The sequence below is a fragment of the Syngnathus acus genome, chromosome 19 (assembly GCF_901709675.1).
Source record: "Syngnathus acus chromosome 19, fSynAcu1.2, whole genome shotgun sequence".
Taxonomy (NCBI): Eukaryota; Metazoa; Chordata; class Actinopteri; order Syngnathiformes; family Syngnathidae; genus Syngnathus; species Syngnathus acus.
This window is the reverse complement of record NC_051103.1, coordinates 3689492-3711204: the sequence shown is the minus strand read 5'-3', so window position 1 is coordinate 3711204 and position 21713 is coordinate 3689492. Positions and strand designations below refer to the sequence as shown.

At 46.1% G+C, this 21713-nt stretch overlaps 1 protein-coding gene across 1 annotated transcript in view; it reads right to left on the bottom strand.

Annotated features, from left to right (window-relative positions):
- The window catches only part of LOC119138047 (transformation/transcription domain-associated protein), a 40024-nt gene that overhangs the window by 6385 nt on the left and 11926 nt on the right, over positions 1–21713 (bottom strand). Inside the window, 34 exon segments of the mRNA XM_037277746.1 lie at positions 73–278; positions 360–450; positions 1918–2079; positions 3304–3505; positions 4463–4563; positions 5496–5642; positions 5721–5839; positions 6204–6399; positions 7451–7642; positions 9049–9184; positions 9525–9637; positions 9698–9835; positions 9897–10184; positions 10647–10766; positions 10833–10979; positions 11135–11314; positions 11402–11615; positions 12157–12278; positions 12344–12414; positions 12417–12539; positions 12605–12754; positions 13140–13268; positions 13340–13553; positions 15165–15311; positions 15813–15923; positions 16207–16341; positions 16705–16863; positions 17705–17911; positions 17993–18259; positions 18651–18779; positions 20593–20791; positions 20911–21092; positions 21157–21321; positions 21510–21629. Of these exon segments, the coding sequence (XP_037133641.1) occupies positions 73–278; positions 360–450; positions 1918–2079; positions 3304–3505; positions 4463–4563; positions 5496–5642; positions 5721–5839; positions 6204–6399; positions 7451–7642; positions 9049–9184; positions 9525–9637; positions 9698–9835; positions 9897–10184; positions 10647–10766; positions 10833–10979; positions 11135–11314; positions 11402–11615; positions 12157–12278; positions 12344–12414; positions 12417–12539; positions 12605–12754; positions 13140–13268; positions 13340–13553; positions 15165–15311; positions 15813–15923; positions 16207–16341; positions 16705–16863; positions 17705–17911; positions 17993–18259; positions 18651–18779; positions 20593–20791; positions 20911–21092; positions 21157–21321; positions 21510–21629 (5382 nt within the window).

The window sequence follows — 21713 nt, the reverse complement described above, 5'->3', positions numbered from 1 at the left end:
CATAGACCAAAGGAACCCGTGTTCACACCCCCCCAAAAAAAATACAGTATAAACAAATATTTTTGTTCTCACCTCTTCATGCCAGTTCTCCCTGAACCACACCATCTGGTCCACGATTCCCTCCAGGGAGGACAGGAGGGTGGGGTGGAGCTCACGCTGCATGTGCATGATTCGGCTGCAGCGCCACATTGGGGCCGTGGCCCTAATGGGTCCAGGGTCCGAGGCCCCCGAGTGAGACTGGGACCCCACCGAAGCAGGCTGCTGTTGCCCTGAAGCGTCTAAGGATGCAACTATTTTTATTACAACATATCAAATCAAATGAAGACAATCATCTCATTTCCACCACGTTGTGTTCTTACCACTTTTGTAGCGCTCCCTTTGCTCGATCTTGAGCGTCAGGTAAAGGGTGCGGATGGGGAAGTAGACAGCCTGAGGGTAGACTCGTCCCACCTGCCGGATAAAAAGGGAGGGTCACATATTACATTTCAAGGACCCCCCCCCCCCCCCCCCACACACACACACACACCCAAAGGGAGGCAGACAGAGGTGGGGGGAGTGTGTGTGTGTGTGTGTGCCAGGAGCGAGATCACACTGATAAAGCCAGCCTGCCCCTGCTGTAACAGAGAGAGTCTTTGAAGCGGTGTGTCAAGGGAGTTGGAATGCAAAACTGAATGCGAGTGATGATGAAATTGACCTTTTCCCTTGACCAAAAAAAAAAAATCACTGACAACATTGGGTAAAGCGAAATCCTGAACCGCTGAGCGATTCATCGATTTTTACCGATTATTTGTAGTTTGTCAAAATAATTGATTAAAATGTTTTTTTTAAAGGCTATAAAAGATTGTTTTGGTGTCGGCAGAAATAAAAAAAACGTATAATCGAAAAGAGAACAAGGACGGAAATAGCAAGGAGGCGACGAAGCAGACAGAGGAAGAGGAAAATGGAGGTGGCATCTAAAAGCAGCATTAAAGATGAAAGAGAGAAAGCCAGACAGACGGGCAAAGGACGGAACGACAGATCAGCACGCAAATGGGAAGTTAAGACTTCTTCTACGTGGCAGAAGGGCAGAAGGCTTAACAAGAAAAAAGGTTGGGAGGGTGTACGAGCGGGGCTGCCGAAATTCGCTCTTAACTTCTGATTCATCTCGCCACCTAGCCCCAGGCGCGTTCTGCCTCACCTTCATCAATTTTTCAACATACGTTTTTCAAACATCCCGCCGCTAAGAAAAAAATTCTAAATAATTCAGGGAAAATGACCGCTGTAAAGCCCCCGCCATGCATTAAAACAAGATTCACTCTGAAGTGAACCATGCTCACCTTTTACGAATCGATCATTACAAAATGGATCTATAGGGGAATTATGTCACTGGCATGAAGTCGGTTCAAAAGTAACAAACCCTCATCTTTTTTTTGAAACAATATCCCTGCCGTCTACTCTTTGAAGATTGTCCTCGCGCAGAATAAAAAAAAAAAAAACTCCATTAACCATACGCAAATTAGTCCTTGCATTAATTACTCTGCTCCTGCAATGTGGATGCGTACAATTTTGTAATCATTTCATGTGCAAATAATTTAAAATCCAATTCGCTGGGGTCGAGTGGGAGCCAATAAATGGGGTGTCAAAGTGGAGGAGTGGGGGGGGGGGGGGGCTAAATGCTTAATTTGCTAAATAGAATGCAGTCTAGAAAGAGATCGCTTGAGCTTGAATGCGGTTAATTCATCGCTATTAGCAAGTCGCCGATGAAAACTGAAATGCATGAGCCAGATGTGCTGGACTGGATGAATGGAATGAAGCAAGAACACCAAAATAGTTCATCAGTGGCATCGGCCCACATTTGGACAAAATGTTGTCGCGACCGCTGAACATCATTCATTCCTGTTATTATCAATCAACGACTTTGAAAGAGAATATAAACACCTGGCTTATTAGATTGAGCAACGGTTTGCCTTCAGATCCAACCAAGCAGGTCAGCAGCTGCGGTATCCATGCCAACCACTGGATGGGCGGGACTCCGATGCAGTACTTGTCCACCGCGTTTGCCAGAGTGTCCTTATCATCAAAACTGAGAAGCCACAATACCTACAAAGAAATGACAAGAAGGCTGTGAAATTTGATAATAGATGGAGAGTCTATTTTTTTTTTTTGCAAATAATATTTTATATAACGCAATCAGGGTGGTCTTTGGATCATCAGTCAGACTGGCTCTGCACAGCAGGAGGGAAGTTTGCAGAGCGAGGCAAAGATCCTTCTGGCTGACCGTTACAGCCGTAAATGATGAGACGACGTAGGAGGCCATTTCTGTGCCGTGCCTCATTATGAGGAAGATATTACCGCCCCCCCCCCCCCGTATTTCCGACCAGGTTACAGATTGCACATAATTGCTGGTAATGAGCGGTCAACTGGCTGCATCCATCAGCGAAGGTGGTGCCGCCGCAACCGCATCGTAATAGCATATCAAGCTAGTAGCAGCGACGATAATGCTATTTAATTCAAAGTAGCGTCTATTCATATAGAAGCAATTGTGAAGGAGCTGCGATGAACGTGCTGAGGTGTGTCTGTATAAGTCGGCGCGATGCTTGTTAGCGAGGAGTCCGTCTCATTACCTCCCGCGTAGGGTTCGCTCGACTGGCGAGTGCGATAGCATTAGTCTGACTCTTTGAAAAAGGTCTGCCCGTGCAGGAATGTGGGGGGGAGATTGGAGTGTCAGGGGAGGCCATTAGACCGTCGGCGTCCGTGTAAGAGGATTCCACTCCACCATTGATCTGCCGTGGGAACCCATCCACAGCGACTGCCGCTTGGACTGTGAGCAATCAAATTACGACTGAGGCTGAGGGTGGAATAAAATGTGTTTGGGCCCATCAGAACCAATAATGTATGGGCTGGATGGGGTTTAGAGACGGGGGAATTAACAATGACCCTATTTGGGAAAAAAAGGTCTAATGGAGAAAGGCGCTCCCGCAGGTGCACAGGCATGGTTGCTCATGCTCATATCAACTCGTAAATCTACAAACTCCTGGCTCGGGCTAGCATAGGAGGAAATCAGAGCTCAGCCTCCATGAATGAAGTATAATCATTCACGTGTGCGGGCTGCTAATATATGACATTTGCTTCTTTCCGCGAGTGAAGAGGAAATAATTCATGTGCATTGCCCTAATAAATATAAATATGATATATAAAATATAAATATATAATGTATAAATAATATACAAGTATACATAAAAAAATAAAATATGATAATAAAAAATGTATAAAATATAAATAAAAATGTATATGAATGTATAATAAAAATGAGGGCGCTCTCACCTTTGCCAGGTATTTGCGAGATTTGCTCTCGTTTTGGTGGCGACAAGCGTGGAGGTAGCAGGTGATGGCGGAGACTCCTAAGTGGAGCTGCCGATCCTTCACAAAGATGTTCTCCAAATAGTCACCCCACATGGCCCACGCCTTCACCAACACGTCGTGCATCTGGACAGCGGCTGAAAAGGCCTTGTTGGCTTCTTCTGACCTGCAATGACAAGTAGATGTGTGGTTTGCAAAAAAAATGCATAAATGTCATATTCTGATTTCACTTTTTTCTTCTCTTGGCTCTCAGTCTAGTAGTCACACTTTCCAGTCCTGCAAATTCAGTGTGGCACACTTAAGGCAAAGACAGGTGCAATGTGGCAGCAGTGCCATTTACGCTGACAGGGGAATTTATTTTTGAGTCATCGGCGGTTTGCGTCACACCGTGCAGCTTTTAACCGCTTGGCATGCGGCCTGAATAACTTATACCCAATTCAACGTTTGATGAATAAACAAGGCACGCGTCCCTGCCGTCACAACAGACAGACAGGCCTGTCAATAAAAAAAGCTTCGGTGAGCAGGATGTGAATAAAGCTTCCAAAGTACTTTCCCGCTTATATACAACAAAATGTCTCCCAAGACAATCCATTAATTGTGTTCTTATGAAAGACATTTTGGCATGTGATTAAGAAACGGGAGCTTGATTGCTCTGGGAGTCGGAGCCAAAGACCCTCGAGCGATGCGTATTGGAGTTGCCTCTGCCACTTTGCTCCCGTTAAAAATACATTCAATGTTTCTACCGGCACCCGACGGACTGTCAAATTTTTGACACCCGTTAAATGGAATGATCCCCGAATCTTTTAGCACGCACGTAAACACATCCCGCCACGTGGAATTTTTCCCCACATAACTGCCACGCCGCTGTTAATCCTCCCGTAGTTAAGCGAAACTTCATGATTGCAATGAACCCTGCTGAGGTAGAGGCAAATTTTGCTGATGGCGGAGATTCTTGAAAATTGCCTCCGGGTTAATTATTGAGCTGCGTATCCATTTAATAAGGTTTCCTCAATTTGTCTTTCACCCCTCAGGATACCGTGTCACGTCAAAAATGACGTGGTAGCTAACGCGAAATGTGAAGGTGAGTGCTATGGGCGCCAAAGTTGCCAAGTGTCATCCGTACTTGTTAATCTGAGCCAGGAACATGCCCTTGAGGGCGTAGAACTCAGCTGTCATCTCCTTCGTGAAGTACTTCAGGTTGGTGGACTCGATCACCTCTAAACCCTGAAAGATATCAAGAAAAAAAATATATATCTCGCAGGTGATCATTAAGACGTAAGGAACGCAAGCTTCCATTATCGTGAGCGTCTGATTAGTTGTCCCCAGTGCGCCGCCGTGACAAACGGCGTGTAGCCAGAGAGCGGAGGAGAAAGTACGAGCCAGAAGATTTGGAGGAGGAGAAAGAGAGAGAGGAGGAGGGGTTCTTCTGCCACTTTTAATAGCTTGTGGTGCACTGAACCACTTCTATTAATCAGAGCTATTAAGTCAGTAGGCTTAAGTGTAATCCCTTGAGATAGAAACCTTTGCCTTCAAATCTTGGTGTAATAACATGTCAGCAAAAGCTACCGCAAATATATATTTTTTTTAATTCAAATTCTGGACTATTGGCTAGAAAATGCCAAAAACAAAATTCGACATATATATATATTATAAGTGTGTATATATATAGAGAGAGATATTAAACAACTATATTCGTAATTTTCCTGACAGATGATTCAGTTCAGTTGCTGCTTTGAGCGGTAAATTTACCATGTGATCAAATGACAGCTCAACGGCAACTGAGCGCTAAACCAAATTCAATTTGAAGGATTTAAATTAGAGTGGACCCGGTTGCTGTGTTTTCATCGCACATAATTACCATATATTGTTCCAATCAAATATTTCATGAGACAGCTGCCGGAGTTTCTGTCCTATGCTGCTCCGTGTGTGTATTTCTGTGCATGTAAATTGACTTTCCCCTCTGAGGGACAATAAAGTAATCTTCCTCCTTCTAGAATATAGAAACAATTCTGAGGTTAAACCAAGCGTTGCATTGCCGGAATAAGCTTTCAGAGATTATCATGTCGATATAAAGAAAATCACATATAAGGATGACAATGCATTTACTGCAGATAAATTTGCATGTCAATTCAAGTGAACAAATTTGAAATCCTCACCTGCATGCATTCGTTCTTGCCCATGACGCCGGCTAGCTGTAAATAGCATTTAACCTGCTGTCTGATCTTCTGGAAGCAGTCCACAATGGGCACTGTCGGGATGGTGTGGATACGACTTAGGATGTCCAGAGCAACATTCACCAAACCCTGTGAAGAGGTAAAAAATGACATGAATGAAATATGCCCAAAAAAAAAAAAGTTTTTCCAAGCTTAGAAATGACTCACCTGTTTGCGTCCAATCTTGCCGTACTGAATGATAGCAGATGCTGATGCGTGAACTCCCAACATGGCATTGTTGTTGTTTGGATCATGCTGTGTATTCGTCTCGTAGGCTGTCACTATGGCTACAGAGAGCGAGAAAACCATCATAAAAAAAAAAAGCTGTCTGTATTTATTATACAGGTGCCATCATTGAAGAGGAGCGCGATGCACTGGGGACATAAAAATATTGCACAGCAAATGGGGCATGGCAATGGATTTTATCAAAAAAATTCAATTTCACTACAGCAGAAGTTTCAAGGCTGTCATGTACAAATGGAGTGGATTTTATTGCCACTGTGGAGCAGAACCAGAGAGGATGACAAAGCGGGAGGGGGGGGGGGGAGTTTATGAGTGGACTCATGTACGAGCTACATTAGAGACAAGTGCAGTGCTTCATAGGTGTACCCGATATAACCGGGGTGTCCAAAAAAAGAAGAATAATCGTACCTTGGTAGTGATGCTGGCGCCACATGAAAATGCTGCTCCAGTGCGACAGGTCATCAGACACAATTGGAAGTCGGTTCCTCCACGTTTTGACCACGGTCTTCATGTCATGGAGGCTGGTGTTGCGGCCCAGGTTGGTCGGCTGCAGCCCGGCGTTAATTTGGGCCGCTTCTTGTAACTCTATAATCTGCTGTGCCGCCTGGCGAGACGTGGTCCAAAAAGAGAAAGAGATGGGAGGGGGGGGGGGGGGGGGGGTTAAAAAATGACAAGTAAGCTATTGTATCTCATTCTGTGAAAAGAAGCCTCATTGATTGGCCCAAAGCTGCTTTGCGAAAGTGTAATCAATCATTCCATTATATCTACGCATCAATCAATATTAGCGCCAGCTCTCCCGATCGATGTGAGCTGGTGATCATCCATTGATTGCCAGACGCCACTGGGAGGCTGGATTTGATGATAACTTGCTTTTTGAGCCTTTCTGTTATTTGCCGACTCGGGCTTTCTCAAGCCAAACTGGATGTGGGACATAAAGTTTGGAATGGAGATTTACAGCTGGCTGCTAGAATGCCTGCCGAGAAATGAATAGCTTGTTTTTCTCCGAGCTGGACGTGCCACACACACACACACACACACACACACACACACACACACACACACACACACACCACACACACACACACACAGGTGTGTGCGCAAAGAACAACAAAGAAGGTAATCACCCAATTTGCATTCCAATTTTGTAAGGACAAATGCAGCAAGTAAGAGATGAGCTGAAAGATTACCTTTTAAGCGGTCGAGCAAAATAAATTGGGTAATATAATATTTATTCACAATTATCAGTTGATATCAGTGATGGCCCGCTTCTAACCTTCATCGGGGCTTGTGCTATTCATCATGTAAATGTAATTTTGCCGCAGGTATTTAATCAAATGCTATCTTAAGGCAGGGAAGTAATTACGGCTAAACTAACTCTTCTTTTCACCTCTCGCAGCGTTTCGTCGTCCTTAAACTCCATCACCTTGTTTTCTCTTCTTTGCCCATCCTCCCTTTTTCATCTTTTCTCCTGTCTATTTTAATCTCTTGTGGAGGAACTAAAGAGGCTTAAAGAACCCCCCCACCCCCCGCCACCCCTTTGCGCATCATCTATTCATCTAACTCAATTTTGCAAAATGGAATGAGGAGAGGAGATAGAAGCCTTTATCGGCGTTACTGATGGTCTGGTATGATTTGCTCCAAAAAAAAAAACATACCTGGAGCAGCGGCGTGTGCACGTGTGAAACGATATGAGGCAACCTTCGCCACTCCCGGATGGCGAGGCTGGACGCCATCTCCACCAGTCGCTCGATGAAGTTGAGCTGCTGCTCCTCGGGGTGGCAGATGGCCAGGTAGCCGCGGTGCATGTTCACCTTCCAGGCCATCTCCTTGGGACAACTCAACTCCACCTGAAGATGAATATGAAAACAGTCTTTGAATGCGTTCATGTGCACAACCTTTAAATTATTATGGTTTTTTTTTTTTTTTATTGAAGCAGGTGAATTCTTAGAAGTAGAGTTGGAATATAATTTTCTCTTTCCATGTGGGGGGGAAGAAAAAAAAAAAAGTTATATTGCCATATCAAGCAAAACAGAACAAACAATTTTAAACGTAACAAGGAAAAAAGTAATTAACTCAGCGTTTTCTACTAAACAATAACATGTTTTCCAATTCATATTGTGCCTCAGGAGTTTTTTTACTTCAAACTAATCAACCTGGGTTTGACATGCCGGCAGCAGAACGGGCTCCGCTATTGATTAAAAAATGCTGAGTTGATTAGTGCAAAACAAACAGGAACCCCAGGGGGGGGGGGGGCTTCAAGTCCAACCTGTGTTTAAACCCAAAGAAGAATATGAAGACAACTCCAATGGTGGACAAGGGCAGGAAGCACGGCTGTGTATTTGCATTGGCACTTGAGAAAATTACAGTGATTGGTCAGAGCGGTTATCGGAGGCGACGCTTGATGAATGTCCCCGAGACAGGCGCGGCCTTATCAAGAGCCGGTTAATTGAAAGCCGGGACATTTTGGAATCCGCTTCGGAGCTCGCGAGGAAAGCTTCCCTCGCTACACGCCGTAAAACAAATCAGCCCGCACCAGATGCCGGGGTAATTATTCACACGGCGAGATGTCGTAAATATTAGAAGGGGGCAAATGGAGCGAGGGAGGAAGAAGAGCGGCTAAATGGGCAAACGAGTGTCTTTACTTGAACGAGTTAAAATTGGTAACGGAGGGACGGAAGGATCAGAGCGAGAAGAAGGTGATGAAGTGGACTTGGTGTTGCCGTCGAGACAATTTAATTAGGTGTCGCCTTAGGACACGGCGGGCGGCTCAATGGATTGGTTCCAAGTCTCCTTGAAAGAGCAAAGTAGGATTATTTGTTACATGTCAGGTGCTATCACACACTTTCCATCCGTCCGTGCTTCCTCTTAGCAAACACGCCGCCGGTAAATTAACGCCGCTTTACGGGCGGCTCTCTCTCACACGCCCTGGAGGTTGCGAAGCGATCGGCCGGACGCTCCAATATCAAGTCGCTTCTCCGCGTCGGCGTGAGGTCTTGGCGGGATATAAAACACTGCACTCAATTCCGGGAATCAAATGATAATTGAGTCTCTGGTTCAGCGAGTTCAAGCCGGAAGGTTTCGCACCATCTGTGATGTTCTTGGTGGGGACTTTTGATTACGCTTCTTTGCCGTGCCCGTTTTCCGTCAAGCTTTTTCAGTTTAGTTGAAAAGCGAGCGCCTCGTTGTGCGTGTGAATGCAAAGGTGTGCGGACTCAAGTGAGCGGATTTGACACGGTAAGTGTTTTCTCCTCACCTGCACCAGAGCCTCCTTCATGGCAGCCCAATTGGAAACCCTCCAAGCACACTCCAGCACTAAATAAGGGTTGGAATGGGCTTTAGATTGGCCGTATTCTGTCAAAGATTCCCACTGGTTCAATTCCTTCGAACAGCTGGAGAGGTAGCAAACAAAAGAAAATGGTGACTCCAAACACTTTGTGCCTCACAATGCAAATAAAATGTTAAATAGTCATAAAAAAGAAAACAATCTGGTGGAGGAGAATCATTCGGTTCAGCAGGGAGAACTAGACTGTGTCAAGCTATTTTCGTGAAGTCGTTTCACTGAGATGGCTCATAAAATCTGACATTTCCCCGACATCAGTAATACAACTTTGTAGGAAAATTGTGCAGAAGTAGAAGTGAAGGAACGTGCCGCACAAAAAAAAAAAAAAAAAAAAATGCAATAACTTCATTGTGGATTATCTTGACTGCTCTTAGGGGGAAACAAATTACCGTATCCAGTGGTCTTCCCAGAGCTGGTACTCGGGGAATATGGCGGGAGACACGTTGCTCCTCTCGTGCTCTTTTCGAGCTTTCTCCATCGCTTTCTCGTAGCTTTCCTGAGCCTACGGACACATTTAGATGTGTTTAGAAAAAAAAAAACAGCCTCCTTCACCTCAGCTCACCTGTTCAAAGAAGCCATGTTGCTCGTAGGCAATGCCTGTGGCGGTTTCGGGGAACTTGCATCGCTTCTGCCACAACCCCGCCCACATGTCCTCTTCTTGGAGGAGAGAGTACAGTTCTGCCAGGGAGTCCAAAATCTCCTATAAAAAAATTAATAATTTCAGAACCGATTTTTAAGACACGTCACGATCAACACTTCACCTGTTGAGGTGGCGTGATGCTCTCCTGCTCATAAACTTCGGCACTTTGCTTGGGTTTGGTGTGGAGACTGAGACCCTTTTCAAAGGCCTGCTGCTCCAGCATGAGAGTGGAGCGCAGCCACAGGTTATGCGTCTTGCCCAAGTACTTCAGCACGCAAGGGCGGATGGGAATCGGGGGCACGCACTGAGACATGGCCTCCACAAAGCAGTTCAAGGCACTGGGCTGACAATCTCGCTGGGCTTGGTGGCTGCCGCTGCACAGGAAGGGACTCATTTCTCCAGATAATGCCTGCAGAGGTCAATAAAAAATGTGGGTCGCAAATGTGATAAATGAACATCCACAAAACACGCACAAAAAAGTATTGATGGTCACTTAAAACAATATTGTAATAATGAAGATCAAATGCGACACTAAATGCGAAGGCAGATAAAGAGCCCTCGCTTCCACGTTCTGCTCTCGTGCGATAAGAAGCCAACGCGGCCATCGGACTTGGAAGTGTGTCATCATTCAAATTCTCACGACCGCATCATCTCTGAAACTGAAGAGCTCAATCACTTCAAATCAAGGCCTTTCAACCCCTACTCCAGATTCATTTGGTTATTAGTTCAGCTCATCAAAAGCTTTCCCTTTCCCCAGCTTCTCATTTCCATACTTGAACTAAATGAAATGAATCCTCCCTCATTAAGTTGAGAAGGCAAAAAAAGGAAGGTCATATTTGTGTAACCGTTTTGGGATTTTGGAGCTACTCACATGCTGCTGCCTGTCTGATAGAATCTTCCAAAGACGAGGAAAGAGTTGCACCCAGGATCTCTCGGCCAAAGGAGTGGCGATGTGACACAGTTGGACAAGAGCATTCAGCAGCGCCCCGGTCTAACAAAAAATGAAAAATTCAAACAAAATACTTCCATCATTTCCAAACTATTGCTTACTCATTACCTTGACTTCCCGTAAAGAGTCGAGGAACTTGTCGTGGCGATTGGTTAGCATGTGCAACTGGTTGCCGGCGTCTCTCTCGGTCTGGTCTTTAGTCTTTGGAAGAGCGGTTTGGTCACCCGGCGCTAACTCGATATCAATCTCCACATCCTGGCAAGAGAGGAAATGGAAAAGGCGTTCACTTCACACTAATGTGTGTGACGTGAATGTGAGAAGAAAAGCGATGCTTCCATCTCCCCGGGAGGAGAGTATGTTGCACGCGGCTAATGGGATAATGTGCTAATTGATGTGAGACGGCGCCGCACCTCCTCCTTGGTCTCGCTCGTCTCCCTCTCGCGCGGCTCCTGCTTGACGTGCGTGGCCATGGCGAAAGCGGCGCGGTCGTGGCTGTCGGCCAAGTTGATGACGTTTGTGATCGACGGAAGCATGGATCCCTGGCAGCTGGTGCCGATGACGGTGTTGCGTTCGCACACCGCTAGCAGCAGCTAACGAGAAAATGCAAATGAGACGACGAACGGTTGCGATTTGAGTCGGCAACGCCTTGGGATTTGCTGCCGAGAAAGATGGCTTACCTCGATACATTGCTTGATCCAGAAGTGGCTCCCCATTGCCTCCCAGTTCTGAGAACAACAGATGTAGAGGAGCCTCTCGTAGACTCGTCGCTTCATGGAGGAATCAAACACCTCAAAGAATTTGGCTCGGATCAGCGGCTGAGTGCAGCGAAGTCCGGAGAGAAACGCCGGCTCCAACTTTGAAGTGATGTCACTTCCTGACAGTGTTTCATCCCTGGATGGCGACAAGGATGAAATATTTACTGATGAATTTGTTGACTTGTCTCTAAGGGCCTTTCCATTATCGAGCCATTTGCACTACAAAAAAGAAACTTTGCAATTATTTTGTTGCGTAACGAGTGTGAGAGAAAAAAAAAAGTCAGATAAAAGGAACCCAAAAAAAAACAGACAAGGCTCCACGCTTGATCCAACATTGTTCGGGCACAGCTGCTTTATTATCCCAATATCATTACTCGCTGTCAATCATAGCTTTTACCGCTCATTTTAAATCTCCTGACACGAAGAGCAGATGGGGTGGAAAAGGCGAGGGGGTGCATTTGCCTGATTAAAATCCTAATGGCCGCAAGTCACGGCCAAAAGATGACAGTTGACGACTGTCCGGCAACGGGATAAAATGGCGAGCTCTGGCGGTAACACGGTTCTTCGTGTCATTTTCTTCCTGCCCGACCTTCCATCCTTTATGATGAGACGGATGCAAGGGCGACTGAGCAGCCGTGGCACGGCCACTTGGCCATATGATGAATAGCGGTAATTACCTGTAGACGTAATTAACGAGGTCCAGGAACTGGCCGTTTAACTCCAGCTCATCGGGGAAACGCTTCTCGATGTAGGTCATCATCTTAACCAACAAGATGGACTTCTCGCGAATATTGGGCATCTAGAAGGAGGAGGCAGTGTTTTTACTTTGTCTCAATCTGTGTCTTTCTTACTCCTGTGTCTTACCTGATTGGCGGCCATAGGCGAATTATTTCACCCATCTTCCACAATCTTCACCACGGCACGGAGAATTTTGGATCCGCCGACTTCTCGATCAGCGAGGTGAGAATAACCTGAATGAAGTTCTTCCTCATCTCCATGCTCATGACGGAGAGTCGCGTCTTGACCAGGTCGAGGCTCAGCATGACCAGCTCGCTCGTCACTGTGAAAACACGAGCGGTTAGCTCAAATCTACGGCGAGGCTCGACAAAGTCGTCGTCGTTTTACCGGTGCTGTTTTCGGTAGCTGTTTGGTTGGCTTGCTGGGGGCTCAGGTGCTCACGCACCATCTTCTGCAGCGAGCGCATGAACACCGAGATGAGACGATCGATGTAGCTGGCGTTGTAACTGCAGGCTGATTTGAGGATCATCAACGTGCCTGGAAAACAAACAATGAGTCAAGTGGTGTGAATTCCAATACAAACAAAAGACCAACACACTCGCTACATTTTTTTCTCCTCGGCTTGATTTTTTTATTGTAACACGATGCTTCCGTGGTGTCACACGGTATGAGTAAGCCCGACGCCCCCAAACAATTCTGCCGCTGTTGCTACTGCTCCCTGGAGCAAATGTTGGAATGTCAGCCTTCCTGGCCAAATGGATGCATTACTACACTACCTCTGTGACATAAAGAGACCAAAGGCTTTTTATTGCGCACAACTGCAAGTTCGGGGAAATGTGACACCATAGCTTTTTTTTTTTTTTTTGCTTCTGCAAAGGCGAAATAAAAAAAAAATAAAAAAAAGTCAGTGAGTCTATCTTACCAAAGAGCTGTGTGGGGTTGGTTTTGCTCGTGGCTTTTTCATAGTTGTTAAGTCCCTCATAGATGACCTTGCCTACGGCTGCATACAAACACTCCAGCTCCTCGTACTTTGATGCCACGTTGGATGTGCCTGGAATGAGATAAGGCGGAAACGTTTCCCTTTCAATCTTAAATCCCCACTTTAAGTGTCGGTCGCCTTACTGGGTTCAGTGGGAAAGATGCTCATGAGGCGAGAGAGGAGAGAATGAACGGCGCGTAAGACTTTGGTGTTGCCGCAGGTCATACAGGCGGCGATTCCTCTCTGGAGGGGCTTGAAGTGGGCCAGGATAGCGGGTGATTGGAGCACAGTCAGGAGGAAGCAGAGAATCTCCAATCCGGTGCAGATGTTGGAGATGTTAGCCTGAGCTGGCTGCTCCTGAAAAGGGAAAAAAAAAACGACACGGCAATCAATATCGAGGATGATCTTATCCCACGAGAAACTTGCAGTAAACATCTCCAAATAGGCTGACTGATTGCTTCCACTTCTCGGCCAGGTGGTCCGACTACTTTTGTCCGTCATTATCACCAATTACCCCTTTCTAAATCCAAAATCGAGACGACTTCAAAATCAATACGGTGCGCGCAGAGGTATCACTCTCAGAAAAGAAACAAGGCCGCTGTGATTTGTGCTAAAGCAAAGATCGATGACACGCATACAGGCCTAATTTGCTCTAACTTGTAATCAAGGTGCACAAAGATGACGAGGCCAAGAGGATAATCGGAGACAGAACCACGCCGCTAATCTTGACTAATGAACAAGGTGAACCCCCCCCCGGTGATAAGGCTTTGGCTAGATATTAGCGGCACTATTGATCTCGCGCCGTATGACGAAAAAGCGAGTATCTCTCAACATGCGCACGGGGGAATATGCCCGCTTGTAATTGTGTACACGGCTCGTCCCACCCGCCCTCTCACATTACCCCCTTCCAGCACTGACATGACAATACAATGAGATAATAAAAGCTAATCTGATGTAGGGCATTGCTCATTAACCCGATGGACATGAGCTGCACACTCCCCGAGAGACAAAAAACCCCAAGTATTGTCTGCGGAAGACCTACGCGGACCCTTATTTGTCACACCGTCCGTATGAAATCCAGAGAGGCTACTTGGCAGGTACAGAACAAGCACAGGCAGAGACGACAAGTAGAGCTGATGCAACGATCCCTGCAGGAGTACAAAGAAAATATGGGGTAACTCTAGGGGTACGCCGATAACCTTGTCTTGTCTGTGCTCGCGAATCAGACCGGCGGGAGATGAGCAAAGACGGAGGCGAGCGACAGATAAGGGAGACAAAGTGAAAACAGAGGCTGAGATGATGACAACAGAAGGTTGCGGCGAGGGACCGAGAAGAGGGGGGGGGGCACCGGCTAGCGATACTGCAGGCAAGGACAGAGAGTTTAAGATGAAGAGGACGGGGAGTTGAAAAACAAGTCGCAGGCCAAAACCGGAGAGACTCTTGTTATCTCGCCACTGTCATTATTTTGTCATTATGGCAGTTGGCGCTTCACTTCAAGTAAAACTGATAGCAGGGCACTCGGGCATTTGCGTAAGCAGCCAGACAGTAGCTAAGCTGGAACGAGGAAACATTTGCCGTCCTTAGGGAAGAGGCAAGCGGCCGCAGTGGGAATAGTGCATGTTGAAAAACTTTCTTGGTGATTATATAGTACACTAATAATTTGTGTGTGAATATTGCTGCTGCTGTAATCATAATTAAATTTGTCTTCCTGTTCATGGTGCAATTTTTCAAAAATGAAATCATCAAAATAAAAAAAATTCAAATAAATATACATTTCTTTTTCAAAAATGAAATAATAAAATTTTTTAAAAATTAAAATATATATTTTTTTTAAAAGTCCTCAAAATTTTTTTACAACAGGTTTTATGTAGCCCCCATTCTGATTATTGTGTTTGTGGACTACCAATTAAGCAACAAAATGGAAAAAGGTGTCCAATGGACTCGAGTAATTGGCAAAATCCTTCTCACCACAGTCATGAGCAGCCTATCGAACCACTGCAGCTTGAGCTCGGCGCGAGGCCACATGTCAGGTCTGAGGGCCGTCTTCATCAGACTGACGCAGCGGCGAGACAGCAGCTCCCCCGGAGACCCGGCCACGTTGGTGCTGTCATTCACCTATGCAGGGAGGAGGGGCGGGGGGAGTATAACAAAAGGTTGAGACACTTATCACCGCCATTGCCAAAGAGTCTTCATCTTCTAATATCACTTGGACTTCCCGGGGCGGAGAGAAATCACGTAGGTCGAAGAGAGACTGGAGAAGGAAGAACGCTTGCTCTCGGGCAGCATTTCATTCATGTGACAAGTAGGAGAGTCTCTACTTCACGATGGAAACTATCATTCAGCCAGCGTGCCGATTCAAGGCCGAGCACGGACAATAAAACCCTGCCGGCAAGAGAGTCTTGTGTACTCCTGCTTGATCATTACCCCTGACATTTTTCTCCTGCTGGGTTTGATGTAGTATCACAATAGCCTGTTATTAAGCAACAAATAACTGAAAGACTGTCTCGCTTTGGATTTATGTCGTATCGTACAACGCGTTGAAATAGAAAGCAGGGAGAAAATTCGAAACAATTTCAAATCACTTACAAGGATCTTTGTGTGCGTCGGAGGTGTTACCTGGCATGCGATCCGGATGAGGAAATTGACCACGGTGTCCGTATGTTGTTTGTCGACGGGTTTAGTGAGCATCGTCTCAGTGCCCGGCATGGACTGACTGCGACCAAACACCTAAAAAACAAACAAGAAGAGTTGATTTGATTTAGATGGCAGAAATTGCCCTTGGGAGCATCTCGAGTTAGTTCCGAAAAGTGAAAATACTTATGTTTGCGATTGCAAAAACAAAAGAGAAAACACATGAAAGATGACAGAAATGATGCTGTCGCCTCCTGGCAAGTTTTGAGATGCTGTTTGATCAAAGTGTTCTGCAAATACTTTTTTGGAAACAGCTCAAGGGCAACCATTGCACGGTTGGAAGTGGAAACGACAAATAATAAGATGGAAATTAGCTCACAGTAGAGGCCGTTCCCGATGCTAGGCGGAATCTTTTTGCATCCTGTCCAGGAGTGGCGCCATCTGCAGAGAGTCCGCTTTTCACGGCACCGCTCGTCCCTTCACCGCTGGATCCTCCGTCTGCCTCGGAATCAGGCTGGAAGAACCCGAACAAAAAGTTGGGACCATCATTATAACCGAGAACTAACCACTGCTCTGGCGCGATATTATTTTATTTTCCACCGAAGAAGGCTAAACATATCCAGGCTATTTATTTGCCTCTATATGTTTATTTTGGGAATTTCAGCTACATTCGACATCATTTGGATGGGTAAATGATTCACAAAATGATCTCGAAAATAAACCAAGTGTAAATAATAAATCAATTTTATTTTTAAAAAAAAATTCCATTTCCAATTTCGCGGACCACCTGCAATATCGCCACGGACCAATAGAGGGCTGCGAACCACCGATTGACAAATCACTGCTTTCGAGTATTTCCAAGCGTGCATGTACGCACCAGTTGGTCTTTGATTCTTTGCAGCTCCCACTTGATGACCACCTCGGCCAGATCCACGGCCAGTTTCCGATGCTCAATGGTCACGGTGGGGGTGAAGCCCAGACGCTGCATTGCGCTGATCATGTGCTGCACCAGGTGGTGTCGAACCGGGTAGTACACCTGCAGATGTAACCATCAATAATTTTGCTCATTTTCCGCTCATTTACAAAATTAAAATTGGCTCTTCATTGATTTATTTTCACACTCCGGTAACGCTGAGTTCGAGGCGTTGCGCAATCACCGTAATGCCCGAATCACAGAAAGCTTCCTAACTAGGACTCTCGAGCATCCAGCCAAAAAAGAGCAAGACATGAAACGTCGATCGAGGAGGAGGCTGCCGCTAGTGACAAAGGATATTCACGCTTCTCACTTTGAGGGTAATTATAGTCGATGGGGTAGGACTTAACGACAGAGAGGCTAAGCCCTGTCCATCACATGTGCACATACTCAAAAAGTCTCTCATCTGCCTGTCATTATCTCCCCCAGTGCAATTATGCTGATGTGATTACATTAGATTAGTCATCTGGCCCAATGAGAGCAACCTGTCAGGGAGAAAGAGCCAAAAAATGTCAAAGCTGTGCAGAGAAACACACTTTCCCTGAACCTGTGAAGCCACGGACATCAAATGAGGAGGCATCAAGTGTCCGTCAAGTTTTAAGACGAGCGCTAACACACGGGTCAATGAGCCTTTTGCTGGTCTTATTTCATGGGTCACGCTTTCTGAATGTATCTGCTTTAAAAGGCGATTACAGACAGAAGATGGTCGCCGCGAGGGAGCCGAGGACCATTATCCCGCCCGCTGTCAATAACTTCCATCAATAGGGTGCGAGTTCAAAGTGGCTTTTAAAAGTGGGATAACGATGTGATTTATATGCTGACAAACAAATCTCCCGTTGGTTAAGTGGACGCGTTGGAAATGGCGCAGACAACTGAAATGCTTCGTTCTTGGACATCTACTCACCCGGAAGTGCTGCACGATTAGGTGCAGAATGTGGACCAGCTGCGGAACCGTGTGGCCTTCCTCCACGATGATTTTGCGCGTCCAGTGGGTCAGCATTTGGTGGCCATCTTCCATGCGGGCCGGCACAGCTGGAGTGAGGATGGCCATGGCCTGACGGACAATGGCACGGGCCTCCATGGTGTGGGCCTTCAAAAGGCTGTGGAAGACCTAAAACAAGCCCCACATTTTTGATTCTGATCAAACAGCAGGGCCGCAGTTTGACTTCCTGCCGCGGACCAAATGGAATACCTGAAGTACAATCTTCTTGTGAATGGCGAACTTTGCGATGATGTGTGCCAAAAGTAGATGTCCGCTGTATTTACAGGCGGGGTCCACGCAGGCTTTCGGCAGCAGGCATGGCCAGGCGAAGGTCATGAGTCGCCGCAGCTTGCTGTTGCGGGACTTGTTGTTGTCGTGAATGTGGTGGGGGGCGTGTTCCACCAACAGAGTAGAAAACTGCAGCAGGCATATTCGGAGAGAGTCCAGCAGGTCCGCCTGCTTCTCGGGATCTAGAACCTTAAAGACAGAATTTTTTTTGGAAGTACACAACACTGATATTCAAATTGGTGTTCAATCATGGGAATATAAATGTAAATCCCCTTTCATCCAAATATTAATTGACTTTAATTGCATTCAGTATCCGTCGAGTCTTTCAGATGAGAGCGCACCCTGTCAGGGGAAATTAATTTTAAACCTCTCCAGAAAAGCAGCCAACATATGGCAGGTGTTTGTAAGTGACGGAATCTACAGCTGCACAAAAAAAAAAAAAAATTCACCGACCTTTAACATTGTGACATTTAGACCGGGAATTATAGTTTGGTCTGATAAATGAAATGGGACCAGCGGGATCGCTGGAGGGAGCAAAGACAATCAAGATGGACTGCTTTCAAAGTGTTGCGCAACTTACCTTTGTGATGAAGACGCTGGTAATGCTTTCCGGATTGTCCCCTTCGGGATTTGGCGGGCCGAGGAGCTGCTCTCCTTCGCCCTTCTCAAAACTGTATAGGAAGGCTGGATTCAGGATATGCTGCAGCACCTTTCGGTGAGAAAAACCCCAGATTATAATTTCACAGATTACATTTCTGAGAAGGAAGCCAGCGCTAATCGCTAATATTCCAGCTCTCAGTCACATTTTAATTGTAAAGTATATGGAAGGAAAAATGCGGCAACACAAATTGAACACTTGCCAGAAAATACAAATCCTACCACATCATAAAAATAACCAAACGATAAACTACGGGGAAGTGCTGATGCCAGAATAAGCAAACGGCGGCGCTGGCTCGATTAGCCAGCGAAAGGCACAAGACGGTGCCCACAATAAAGCTAACGACTGCATTTATTAAAGAAGCTGCTATCTGTTAATGAGCCCTCTGATTCCATCCATCATCGAGGAGGACGGGGGCGACGCTTGCTGAAGAACGATCACGCCGGCATATGTTCCCCCTCCTCTGTGAGGTCATTACTCACGCACATTCGGCAACCGTGACGGATACAAATGCGGACGCGCGACACGCGGCCGGGAATGAAGACGGCGAGAAAATGCGCCGGTCGGTTCTCCGGCCTCATCTGTTCCCATCATTTCTTAGCCTCTCTGACATCAATCACAGTACATTTTGGTGATACGTATAATTAGATCAAGTGATCCTACAGGCGACTCGATGCATATAAACACACGCAGAAGCTCTTTGTGCATGTGGAGAGCAGAGAATAGCTATTTAAAAAATGCAATATGTAAAAATTAGATGCGAAATTTGTAATAAAATCTTAGGAACAAAAATGCCATCATTGAGGGGCAGTCTGGTGCAGAGGCGGCGTTAAAAGGGGGCAAAATAAAAAATCATAGTATAGAGGATGGGGGTGGGAAGGAGCATTAATTATTTATAGCACACGCTGATCATAAAACAGCAGTTGAATTGTAAACAAACTCTGCTTGCGCCGCATGTTCGGAAACAAAACCACATGGCCGCGCACTGTGAAACAATGTGCTTCATCAACTTCATGCTCGCTTTTGCTCGCATGTCTGCTTGACTTATATACACCCCAACTACCAAAAAAAAAACATCTTTATGGCCTGCATGGGGGGGAAAAAAAACAAATTAACCATAAGAAGATTTCCACTAGGAGGACCCGTTAAAAAGAAACTCGGATTGGATAAGCGGGTGGGAGTTGGCGGCGGAATTATCACAGGATTGGGAGTCTGAGTGCAATTACCCATGTGTGCTCTAAGTATATGTACAGATCCATGTTTGCCAAACAGTCATTTGGCTTCGGCGTGCCGGGGCAAACCTTCCCCACTGACCTGTTTTCGTGCAAAAGCTGGAGCTACTCTCTGCCAGCATTGCTGCTCAAGTGTATTTGCGTGCAATTAAAAAAAAGCAGCTAGAAGGATTTAAATGCTAGCGGGCGGCGTGTCAGGTCGAGACTACGCAGGCATTCATCTCCTGTGTCTGGAAAAACAGTATCAAAAAAACATGACCTCTGTGACTCTATCAAAGAACTAAGTCGGCAATGCTCACACCGGAACAAAGCAAGTCGGCTGAGGTGACAAACTCATAATTCATGCCTTATAATTTATGACGCTGGGGAGAACAGTTAAAAACACGTTTCAAGCCCAAGCCAAACTTTTTCCCTCCAGACAAAGGGTACATTTGTCACGCGTTTTTGTTGCATTATTGACGATTTTTAGAAGGGACAAAATGGATGGCTGCTTAACAACAGCAAACGAGGTCATATTTGTTGTTTAAGTTGTATGCCGGGGCTTTGACGTCAAAGTGAAGTCGATTCTAATTTCCAGTTGACAGAAACGTCAGAAGCGCGGAGGGAATTATCTCCGTCGATGACAAACCTACCTTGGCTTTGAGCTCATCGTTGAAGTGCGGGTCATTGAACTCGACAAAGCGGAAAAACAGGGCACGCTTCTGGAGGATGGAGTAGTTCCTGGGAATTTCCTCCTCCATGTACTCCTTCAGGAAGGTCATGTTGCACAAGAAGCGACCCGTGAAGGCCCGCAGCAACTGGAACAGCAACTCTATCTCGGAGTAGTTGCGCCTTTTGATTGGGACAAAGGGGTCGGGAAGTTCAGCGCACTAGTCAAAATATTCAAGTCCTCTTGGCTAACAATTACACGCTAATATTAACCGGTCGAAAATGTTGTCAACAATACATACTTGCAGTAGCTAAGAAGACAATAAGCCAACAGCTTGGGCTCCTTCCAGTTGGTGGCGGCCATGTTGTCTTTCCGATGTCTCTCCTGAAAGGCCTCGCTGACCCACACCCGTCTGAGCTGATTGACGAGCGAATGTTGGCCTGCTAGCCAGCCTTCGTCATTCTTCACAATGATACTGATGATCTAAACGGAGGCAAGAAAAAAAAAGTTACACACATGCCAAGTCTTACTCTCGAGGCTCTAATACCTTAATGGCTTGAAACTGGAGGTCCAGTCTGGCTGTGGTGGTGGAAGGAGATCCAGGTCGGACAGCGGCAGCCGTGCCGGCGGGAACCAGCAAGGTGACAAAGCGGTTGGGATTGGACGCCAGTACGTCTCTTAGTGGCTTGGCATCTTTGTGTTTCAAAAAACTCTGCGTACAAACACATACACATTAATCAACTCCAAATACAGTCGATTCGTACCCAAATATTACAGTTTGGCGCTAAATGGAAAGATAAGTATCGGAAAAGCCAACAGCATCCTCGTTATGACCTATTAGTGGGAGCGCTAAGAACCCAGCAGCAGAGGGATAACCGCTTAGCGCGGCTAATGTCTGACCATGAACATGCGGCTCCACTGGGGGTCATTAAGGGTCGCCTCCATCATGAACAGCTCCACAGTCTGGGAAGGGTGGCGAGTCAGGAACTTTATCAAAGGCTCCCTGAATGGACTGCCGGCCTGGAAGGTGGAAGAGATGGGAAAGATTAACTCACTCAGTCCCACAAACATATTTATAGTTTTTTCATTTATTTATTTTCTGTT